The 10403-nt window shown below is 45.7% G+C and overlaps 1 protein-coding gene across 2 annotated transcripts; it reads right to left on the bottom strand.

The window, feature by feature from the left end:
• Positions 1–4579: 4579 nt before the first annotated feature.
• On the bottom strand, positions 4580–8490 carry ATP5MC1 (ATP synthase membrane subunit c locus 1). 2 transcript variants are annotated; one of them, XM_042844505.2, is made up of 5 exons: positions 8336–8490; positions 7241–7289; positions 6519–6596; positions 5926–6101; positions 4580–4810 (listed from the first exon to the last, which is right to left on the bottom strand). In XM_042844505.2, the coding sequence occupies exons 1-5, from the start codon at positions 8473–8475 to the stop codon at positions 4696–4698; spliced, it is 558 nt and encodes a 185-aa protein (XP_042700439.2). In that variant the 5' UTR covers positions 8476–8490; the 3' UTR covers positions 4580–4695. The 2 variants fall into 2 exon arrangements, with proteins under 2 accessions (XP_042700439.2, XP_005301962.3); XM_005301905.4 differs by having other exon boundaries at positions 8256–8383.
• Positions 8491–10403: the final 1913 nt, after the last annotated feature.

Raw genomic sequence — 10403 nt, 5'->3', positions numbered from 1 at the left:
TGGGTACTCACTGGGGAAAGGGAATGGGGTGCATGTAGGGTGACCAGACAGCAAGTGTGAAAAATCAGGATGGGGGTGGGGGGTAATAGAACCCCATATAAGAAAAAGACCCAAAAAATCGGGACTGTCCCGATCGGGACATCTGGTCACCCCAAGTGCATGTGAGGCTATGTCTACCCTTAAAACCACTACAGTGGCATAGCTGTAGCACTTCAGTGTAGACACTACAATGAAAGGAGGGGTTTTCCTGTCACTGTTGTAAACCCATCTCCCTGAGAGGTGGTAGCTAAGCAACAGACAAATTCTTCCAACAACCTAGCGCTGTCTACACAGTGGGTTGGGTCGGCTTAACTACGTCATTCAGGAGCGTGGATTTTTCACACCCCTGAGCGATGTAGCTGGGTCAATTAAATTTTCTAGTGTAATCCAGCCCTGAGACAGAGGCAATAAAGCAGACACAGTGGCAGGCCATGGCCAAGAAAGCCAAGGATACAGCCAGAGCAAGCCCCTGAGAAAAAGCCTAGAGAGAGAACTTGTTGGGCTGAGTGCTGGCTGAAAGAGGCTTGGAACTGTGAGCAAAGAAACTAGCTCCTGTTTGATCCCTCCTGTGTTCAAGGAAACAGGACTTTGTACATTTTTGGAAATAAACAGTATTGCATCAAAGGAATAACTATCATCAATTTCTCCTTATGGAAACAACTTACAGGATCCCAAATTTTGGCTAACCACTTAGGTCAAAAAGCGGTAACAATACTACGAAGTCACAATTGACTAACAATAATTCCTCTTCGAGGTCACTTTACTGGGGGCACAGAAAGGAAAATCAATGACCTGGAAAAATAAAAAAGTTGTTAGCCACAAATCAGTGCAAAAGAGATCTCTGCCAGGAAAAGTCAAATATAATAAGTAATTTCAAATTCATTTAGTGAGTCACAAAGGCCAGGGAAGGCCAAAGTGCAGTCTGCAGTTACTCATTTCTCTACTAGACAGGAGCAACCCAGAGAGACTACACCTCCCAGCAATCCATGCTTTAACATACCCTTAAGCAATGTGTGGCCTTTTATTTACAGAGGGAGGGGTGGGAAGGAGGGGAGGGTGACTTGGCAGTGGCACCTTAAATAAAAGAAGTGCATAGAAAATAAACAGGTTTAGAAACATCTGTACAAATATTTACAGCAGAGGAAAGGGGAGCCCTCACCCCCCCTCGCAACACACCCTCACCATAGAAAAAGGAAAGAGGCTCCCAATCAGGAGCGGATATTCACAATTTGGGAGCTGGGATTAGGCAGACTCACCTGTCCTTGGGTCTCTGCAATGTAGATCGGGGGGGGGGGTCATTGTGCACCCCCTGCTCTGGGGTGACCCCCCAACAGTTTATCCTAAGATAAAAGTACCTCTGCTGTGTTTTTATGTATGTTGTACATAGCTTTAGGGCTCGTGACAATTTGCCACAGCAGCCCCTGTTCTAGGATATCCCCTTGTAAGATCCAGTTATTCCACAGTTATTCCTGACATCTAGTGCTCAGGGTAGACTTGACATTTAGATTACAAATGGGGAAATATCAAAGAGTCTAATCAGCTGATGGGAATTCTACTCTGTGCTTGTCTCATCACTTGACTCGTGGCTGACTGGCTAATCACTTTTTCCCTCATGGATACAATTCTAACACTGGAAGAGGCCAGATAAAACAAGCAACAATATCTGACCCCAAGTTGTTTCATTGTAACTGGGTACTAAAGCTGGACAGGTTTTCGGGCTAAGAGCCTGATTAAACTAGCTAACTCACTTCAGAGTAGGCACATTGCATGCAGAGGCCCCAGCAAGCCACTTGCTGGTGTTAAGGTCTATCCTTATAGATAGAGTCTGCACTCACCAGGCAGGCAGACCCTGTGAAGCAGGCATCATTGAGACAATATAAGTCTGTCATAAACCAAAAGCTTGCCTTTCTCACCAACAGAAGTTGGTCCAATGAAATTTATTACCGCACCCATCTGGTCTCTCAAATATCCTGGGATGCCGCTACAACTACACTGCAATAAATGCAAGCATCACCCTTAGATGGGTTCAAGGGGATGGGATACACACAGGGATGTATGAGCCATGATGCTCAGCATCACAATGCCTAATTTTTAGGCACCCAGAAAATCACAGGAATAGCACTGCAATCCACAAAGCCTGAGTTAGGTGCCTAGGCTCCCTATACAACGAATGGGGACACAGAGGCACCTTACAGGAGACTAAGCTGCCTAAGCTAGCCACAGGAAGAAGCAGAGTGCTAAACCCCCACCCCTCTCACAGAGATAGCTGCCTACCCTGCTAGTGAGTCTCGAACCTGGGGAAGATAGGTGTTGGCCCCCTAAGTCACGTGTGGAGCCCCAAACAAAACAGCCAGGAGGAGGTGCTCCCTTATAGACTCATAGACTTTAAGTTCAGAAGGGACCATTATGATCATCTGGTCTGACCCCCTTCATGCTGCAGGCCACAAAGCCATCCCTACCCCTTCCCTTTAGCCTAGTGGATAAGGGTACTCAACCAAGATGTGGGAGACCCCTAATACAAATCCCTCCTCCACGCGAGGGCCTATGTGGCCCTATGGAAAAAGATAAAGGTACCAATGATGTGTTATTGCCACTCCCATCTTTCCTACTGCCAGAGAGGAAAAGAGGGAGCTGCCAGGCTCACGTGGGATGATTGTAGAGTCCTACATAGCTGCTTCCTTTATTTATGCTTAAGGCCAGCCTTAAGTGGGGGTAAGTCAAGCATGTTAAGAAACCACACCTATAAACAAACCAGTCAGGCCCAGATCCTCAGAGGTACTGATGCACCTTACCTCCATTGAAATAAGAGTTAGGTGTCTAAAGACCTTAGAGGATCTAGGTCTCAAGAGTCTTTTCATTTAAAAAGTAGTTGATCCTGCTCCATGCACAGTGATTGCCTCTAGCAGAATTATGTACATCCTCAGAACAGTTCACAACAGCTACCTATCTTAGGACAAGTTACATTCATTCCAAATTCTTCCCCCCTGCCTTCCTCTTTATTGGGATTTCACACAATGTTATTTGGCCCAGATTCTGCCTCTCTCCACCCAGATACTTGCTCCAAACATAATCACTTTCCTCAGAAAAGATAGATACTGGGCTTGTGTAAGATAGGAAATACAGGACAAGGCTCATTGTATTAAGTGAGTTTTAGCTCACTTAATACATCAGTTGCCTAGGAAACACAACTGTAGAGCCTTAGCTATGGTACCACATGACCATGTACACAAAACAGTTCCAGCCGTGCAAGGGGAATGCCCCTAACTGGCTAAACACCAGGGCACAAAAGTCACCATACTTAAAATAGCATAGTCCTTTACACATTTGTGTGTGTGTATTTGGCCAACAACTTTCAACCTGGAATCCTCCGAGATTCAAGTAAGCCATTTTCTTCAACACAATCCCTTCCTCCTGAGGGTACTTTCTTACTCCTACAGGGGAGTTTTGGGATTCCTTCTGACTCCATGTTACTGTTTTCCTCATAAGGCTACTCCAAGAGATAAGGAATGAGAAAGCACCCTAATTATTAGTACAATCCATTTTAAAATTCACATTGTCAGGAAAGATCATGACTAGAACTTCAACGAGGGCTTTAATTTACCAACAGTTGTTTTAGAATTAATTTATCTGAAGCAGAGAACCAGGTAAGATTTCAACAGAGTTGTGATCTTCCGATTTTCTTTCCACTAAGATGCCAGAGGAAGTTTAAATGAGTTGATTTAGAACATGTTAGAGCCTTGGTGCTTTTCTCTGTTAACAGTGTCAATCATGCACAGCTGTTGAGGAAGTAAAAGCCATGCATTCATGTCTGAATATCAATGACATCACATCAGAATTTTCAAAAGCCTTGCTGAGTGGAAAGATAAGTGGTACCAATTAAGGTTGACATGTTATTGCTTACCAGAAGCTGATGCAAAGAACCCAGGGAAGGTTGGTTGATGATAGCCCTTTTAAACCCTGACCTTTAGCCCACCCCATTTCTCTAACACAACAGGGAAGTTAGATGTATAAGGCATGTGTGTTGTTGGAACTTCTTCTACGATGGAAGATACCTTACCCACATTCAATTACTACTACCAGATATGCTCAAATTCTCCTCCTGAGACTCTCAAGGCAGCCTGTTTCAGATGTTGCATAAGAAAGGCACCACAGTTAAGATATTGATATGAGGAAATGGTACTGTCTCATATCAGCTTAAGCAGTTATCTGCTGTAATTGGCAACATCTGCTCTGTCTTTTGAGATCTTCACAGATTTGTGTAAGGCCATTGCATTTGTGAATGCGATCAGCTCCAATGGCCCTACTATTATGGTAGTCAAGTCATTTAGTGGCAACCAGCCAACTTTACTCATCTTGCTACTTTATTTACAATAGCTACCTTCTCCCCCAGCCTCCCATTCTTACACTTCTGGGTCATCTTTAAAAATCTTAAAAGATTACTTTCTTTTATCAGTATAGCACAGAAGATGAATCCCTAAGGACATTCCAGGCCTCAGCACTGTGCCATATTGAGTGTGAGAAAGGAGGAGTCTGAAACCAGTTTATTAGGAGAAAAGCTTTTGTTTAATTATAAATCTGGAACGCTCTGGTGAAGGAGGCAGACTCAAACCGGAGAGGACACAGAGTGATGGAAGCTATGGGTTGGCCCAGAGGCTATCACATAGCAAACAGGATGAGGAACGCCACCATCAAACAGAAGAGTCCCATGGCCTCGGACAGGGCAAAGCCCAGGATGGCGTAGGAGAAGAGCTGCTGCTTGAGAGAAGGATTCCTGTAAGGGACACATTAAAAACAGATTCCTGTGTCAGAAAAGCCAACAACAAATCTATTCCACAAGGAGCTAAAGATAGTCTCTCAAAAGCCACTGGATTCAGTGGTAAGGTTATGCCTCCTGAAGACAGGATCCCACAGAACAGTGGATACAGATGAATGTGGATATGACACTGGGAGGCTCAGAACACACATGCATTAAGTTGGAGCAAATTAGTGAGAGAAAGCCAAAGTAGTTCGAGGTATTTCCCTGGCTTCTTAGCATGTCTGTGTGCAATCCACTAAGCCCCTGAAGGTTGGTCTCCACTGAATTATTTTATCAGGCAGCAATCCCTTACCAAGCATTAATGGGATTACACCCTCCATGTGATGGTAGGCAGCTGTGAAGTTCTACCGAGTTGTTGTAAGCATGTTGAAAGAGTGAGGAAGTGATTGACATTCTTTACATAGGCGCCAACTTTCCCTGGCGCCAGTGGGTGCTCACGCCTCCCTGCCCCGACTCCACCTTTTCCCTGCCCCATTGGATCCCTTCCCCAAATCCCTGCCCTGGCCCTGCCTCTTCCCCGAGCTGGGGAAGAGGCGCTGGGAGCTAGGGGGAAAAAGCAGGCATGCAGCACGCTCAGGGGAGAAGGCGGAGGTGCGTTGGGCGGGGAGCTGCTGGTGGGTGCAGAGCACCCACCAATTTTTCCCCCATGGGTGCTCCAGGAGTTGGCGCCTATGATTCTTTATATCTTGTCTTAAAACTATGTAGTGTAGCTGTTTAGCAGCGTAAATAAGTCACTTTCTACCCCAGAGGTGCCTTCATTTCACTGGTGGGCAAAGTGATTCCTTAGCACATATTAACTGGAAATTAAATGTGTAAAGCCCGTGGGATGTGTGTGGATAAAAGATGCTATGAAAATGCAAGATCCTCATTATAAATGGTTCCTTGTGGTTTGAAACACTACAATTCTAAATTCACCTTCTTACTCCCCTCCCACTTTTCTATTTGCTATGATCAGTCTCAATGTCCTTTTCCTACAAAACAAGTAACATCTAAGACAGTGTTTACAAAAAGGGCCTACACAACTGACTGCTGGAACAGAGAAGTAAAGTTGAAGCCAGTGGCTTGCTTACCTAGCATAGCCAATGATCAAGCTGCCAAACACGGTTCCAATACCTGCTCCTGAACCAGCCACCCCAACTGTGGCAGCACCTGCACCAATGAACTTAGCAGCAGTATCAATATCCCTAGAGGTAGTGCTTGTTTGGAACTCCCGGTGAGCCAGCTGTAGATGGGAAACACCAGAGGGCTGTGGGGAGAAGGGAGAAGAAGCCAAATAGTGACATGATTTTAATTGAATACATTTATTAAGTGTCTGTCTACATTTTATCCTCTATTCTAGGTACAGCAAGGGCATCCAAACTTTGTCCAGCTGAAAGGCCACTCTAGAATCTTGGTAGGGCAATACTCCAACCTCTAGCCATTCCGTAATGTACAGGTCTCTTATACCCCCACACCCCCGAATCTCTGTACAGCTTCACCAGCAATTCGAGCTGGTAACCTGAACCAGGCACTGAAGACAAACAGTATCTTCATTGTCCAAACCCACATACATCTGGCTAGTGATGAATGACAGAGCTACCGATAACAAGGAGGCATTTCATCCCAAGATGTTAGAAACAGAGACCCAATTATAGCAGGTAGGGGCAATTTTCTTTAGTCTTACCTGTACAGTCTGAGTCTCAGGCCTGCTCAGTACAGATATGGAAACCGGCCTTGCCAGAGCCCTGGAACAGCAGCGGAACTGAAGTGAAAGAAAGACATTTGACCCATAATGGGACACCTCTGCATTCCTTAGACTAACACGGCTGCTACTCTGAAACCTGTCATTAGAGTTGAAGGCAGTTTACAGTCATCTATCGAGGTCTTTGAACAGCTTTTGTCAGGAACAAGAAATTAAGAGTCACCCTCAACTCCACTGAAAATTTGAAAGCAAATGTCTCAGGGACTCAAGCTAGTTGACTAACAATAACCTATTATCTAAGGACAAGACACAATTGAAGTATAATTAGTGCCACTATAATTGAGTTTTGAGCCAGTGTTGTACACTTTGAGGGATTTATAACTAGGAAGGAATCCTATCAAGAGTGGAGGTGTCTATACCCTTAGCCACAATAGGTTAGTACATCTTCTCAGCCTCTGGATTTGCATAATACAACCCTATTGAGACTGAAGATATCCACCCTCCCTTCACCAACACCACAGATGACCTTGATTCCCCCAGTCAAGGAGTCTGGACTGAAAGTTATCCACCATAACACATCCCAGGTAGAAGGGTGTCTGGGAGAGCATTTTGAATACAGCTCTAAACAGAAATGCCTTAATTCTCCATGGTACCTGCATCCCCACCTCCTGGCATTACTCCTCCGCAAACAAACAGCTGCTTACCAGAGCTGGAGAAGCAAGGAGAGCCACTGGAGTCTGCATTTTGACTGATCTAGTGAGAAGAAAGCAAAAGCACATTGAAAAGGAACAACACATACCCAAACCCATGTTACTTTTTACAGTAGAATGCTCATCAGATCAACATACACTCCCCAGGAGAACTATATAAAAAAATTTAGCTGCTGTGCCTTATTCTTGTCCTACTTCCTTCCCCTGATTCTCCCTTCAATTACAACTCAGTCTCTCTCTCTGCCAAAGTTTGTTGTAGTTTTACTTGGGATCCTTCAGACACAGACTCACAAAAGGGTTTTGCCGATTTTCAATCCGAAACTAAACTAAAAGAAAAGGCTGGCTGTAAATGGATGCCGACAGAAGGGTTAAGTCAGTCCCTCAGAACCAAGAGAGAACCACACGGATGAAGTAGCAGGAGTGAGACAGTGACCTCCAATTGTGGAAAGTCAACATGAGGGCCAAGCTGGGAAGAATAAACTAAGGGATTGCCTAGAGTAGAATAAAGTTTTAAAGCTAGCAGATTTAAAAGCTCTAGTGGGCCCAGGACAAGTTGTTAGCAGGTAGAGGTGAATTCTGGTGGAGTGGAGCCTAAAGTTGCACCTTTACCAGAGAACAAGTTACGGTACAGCTTTCCCTGTCAATGCCAAAAGACACCGTTATTATTAGTCACTACATTTTAAAAATACACCTATTGTCATAATCAGGGCACACCCTAATAAGGGGGAGGGTGCAGCAAATTAGTAAAGGGCCCCTCCCCGCCTCATCCCCCCTCAATTGCCCCATCCCTCCAATTGCCCCCTCCCCCCTCAACTGCCCCCCTTCCTGCCCCATCCCCTTCCTGCCTCCCCCCTCAATGGCCCCATCCCTCCCCAATTGCCCCCCTTCCTGCCCCCCCCAATGGCCCCATCCCTCAACTGCCCCCTTCCTGCCTCCCCCCTCAAGGGCCCAAGCCACGAGGGTCAGAGGAGAAGGCGGCCGCCCTAGCGAGCCCAGCTCGGCGCCCCACCTGCGGACGGTAACCCCCCACTCGAGCTCCGGCGCTGCAGCCCTTCGAGAGAGGAGAGCAAGCCCCGCCCCGCCGCTCACCTTGCCGTGTGCCTCCGCGTCCTCCACTCCCATTGGCCGCTGCGACGCAACGTGCGCTGCCCTGTTGCCTCCTGGGGACGGAACGTGCTCTCCTTATTGGCTCTCCGGGATGAGTCTCCGCCTACCACAATCCGGGACATTCGGCCTGCGTGAAACGGCAACGACGTGGTTACATCCCCAGGTTTTGATTGGCTCCTTTAGGGCGTCTCTGGCTTCTGATTGGTTGGCTGCCTGAGGGCCTCCCAAAGGACCGTAGAGTTGGCCAAGGGGAAGGCTAGAGAGTCCCTGTTACTTTGACTCTGTCCCCCTTCAGAGCTGGAGAGTATTGTAACATGGGATCTGAAGCTCACTTGGCAGTCACGTGATGAGGCTGTAACTGCCGGGTTGGCAGGTTCGAATCCAGCCCCGGACAGCTCCTTGGGGCCCCAAACCTACCTCATGCATAGGGGATCCCAAGGAGTTGTCTGGGGCTGGATTCGAACCCAACCCCACAGCCACTATCCTGGGCTGGATTTGAATCTGGGATCCTCATCTGCCATTTTGGGCTGGATTGGAACCCTAAATCCGCCCTCAAGCTATCTTGGGCTGGATTCTAGGGTGACCAGATGTCCCGATTTTATAGGGATAGTCCCGATTTTTGGGTCTTTTTCTTATAGAGGCTCCTATTACCCCCCACCCCCTGTCCAGATTTTTCCCTTTTGCTGTCTGGTCGCCCTACTGGATTCAAACCACAGACTCATGAGCAGTCGTATATAGGAACAGTTTTCCTTGCACAACTCTCAGCCTGGTTTTGAACTTGAGGTTATGGGTTCAAGTTCAATGAGTTTGAACCCTTCACTATTTTATGTTTAAAGGTGATCTGTCTTTTTATGCTTCTTCATGATGCAAAACAAAGGCTGGAAATGTTTATAATTATTTTATTTTCTACTTTTCCCCCTTAGTAACGTTAGGCTTCCCTTTGTCAGAGGTCTCTGTGGATATATCTACACTGCAGTGTAAGCCCATGATTAATAGAACTCAAATGAGCAGACCCTGGGTTCGTTAACCTATGGCTTGAGCATCTACACTTGTTTGTACCATCAGGTTAGCAATTGTTGAACCCTGGATCCTAACCTGGGGCTCCAGTCCAGTATCTACACAGCATTATGCGGGCCCAAGACCAATCACTGATATCCAAGACTTTCTAGCACTCTCCCAAAATGTGTCCGCTCTAGACCTTGGTTTGTGGTAGTGTGGTAAAACTTGACTGTCCAAATGACAAAGAAATTCAGCCCATAGAATTGTTGGATACTTTTGGCGGACTCCCAGAGCACGAGTCCAATGGGACTGTGTCTACATTGCAAAGTAATAGGGCTATCCTGGGTCGCATCTTGACTCAGGGTCAGACCTTCCACCCCTGTCCAGGAAATCTAGGTCCAAGCCCTGGGTTAGTACAATTTGTAGACAGCAGGAGGTTTAGGTTTGAGCCTGAGTTCAACCCGTTGGTTTACACTGCAGCATAAATATACCCTGTGGGTCACTTGGAAATGTAGGCTTGGGGCTTTTTCAACCTGTAGTTAAAGGATGTATATATGTGATCAGGCCTCAACAAAGAGGGTTTTTCTCCTGTGTGTTTGAGTTAAACAGGTGCTAACAAAATCAAATAAAAATTGAGAGGTTTTAAACACCAAATAATAATAATAAAATTATTCCCCTCTCACTTAGTTGGGTTTATTTTCCATGTTATCTGTGCTGTGACTATTAATAATTTTTAATTGTAAGACCTAGGAGCCCTAATTATGGATTGGGATCCCATTGTGCTAGGTGCTGTACAAATACAGAGCAAAAAGACTGTCCCTGCCCCAGAAACCTTATAATCTAATTTATATGACAAGAGACAACAGATAGATACAGACAGACAGGTTCATAATTCTACTTGTTATCCAGTGCTTTAGAATTTTTTTAATTCATATTTTCTTTTTACCTCTGGAAGAAGCAAAAATGTCAGAAGCCCATTTTTTTCCTTTTGTAGGTTACTTCTAATTGTGTTTTTTTTTAATGGACTGTTTAAAACACCTTGGCTTGTCTT

Source organism: Chrysemys picta, chromosome 24, assembly GCF_011386835.1.
Source record: "Chrysemys picta bellii isolate R12L10 chromosome 24, ASM1138683v2, whole genome shotgun sequence".
NCBI lineage: Eukaryota > Metazoa > Chordata > Testudines > Emydidae > Chrysemys > Chrysemys picta.
The sequence above is the reverse complement of the archived record's forward strand: the minus strand, read 5'-3'. Positions and strand labels throughout refer to the sequence as shown.

Excerpts from the sequence above, each read along its gene's own strand:
- ATP5MC1 (XM_042844505.2), bottom strand. The coding sequence starts at position 8,475 with ATGTCCCGGATTGTGGTAGGCGGAGACTCATCCCGGAGAGCCAATAAG. Across the intron at positions 7,290-8,335 it reads ACGCGGAGGCACACGGCAAG|ATCAGTCAAAATGCAGACTC; the intron begins GTGAGCGGCGGG and ends TCTTCTCACTAG. Across the intron at positions 6,102-6,518 it reads CTGAGACTCAGACTGTACAG|CCCTCTGGTGTTTCCCATCT; the intron begins GTAAGACTAAAG and ends TTCTCCCCACAG.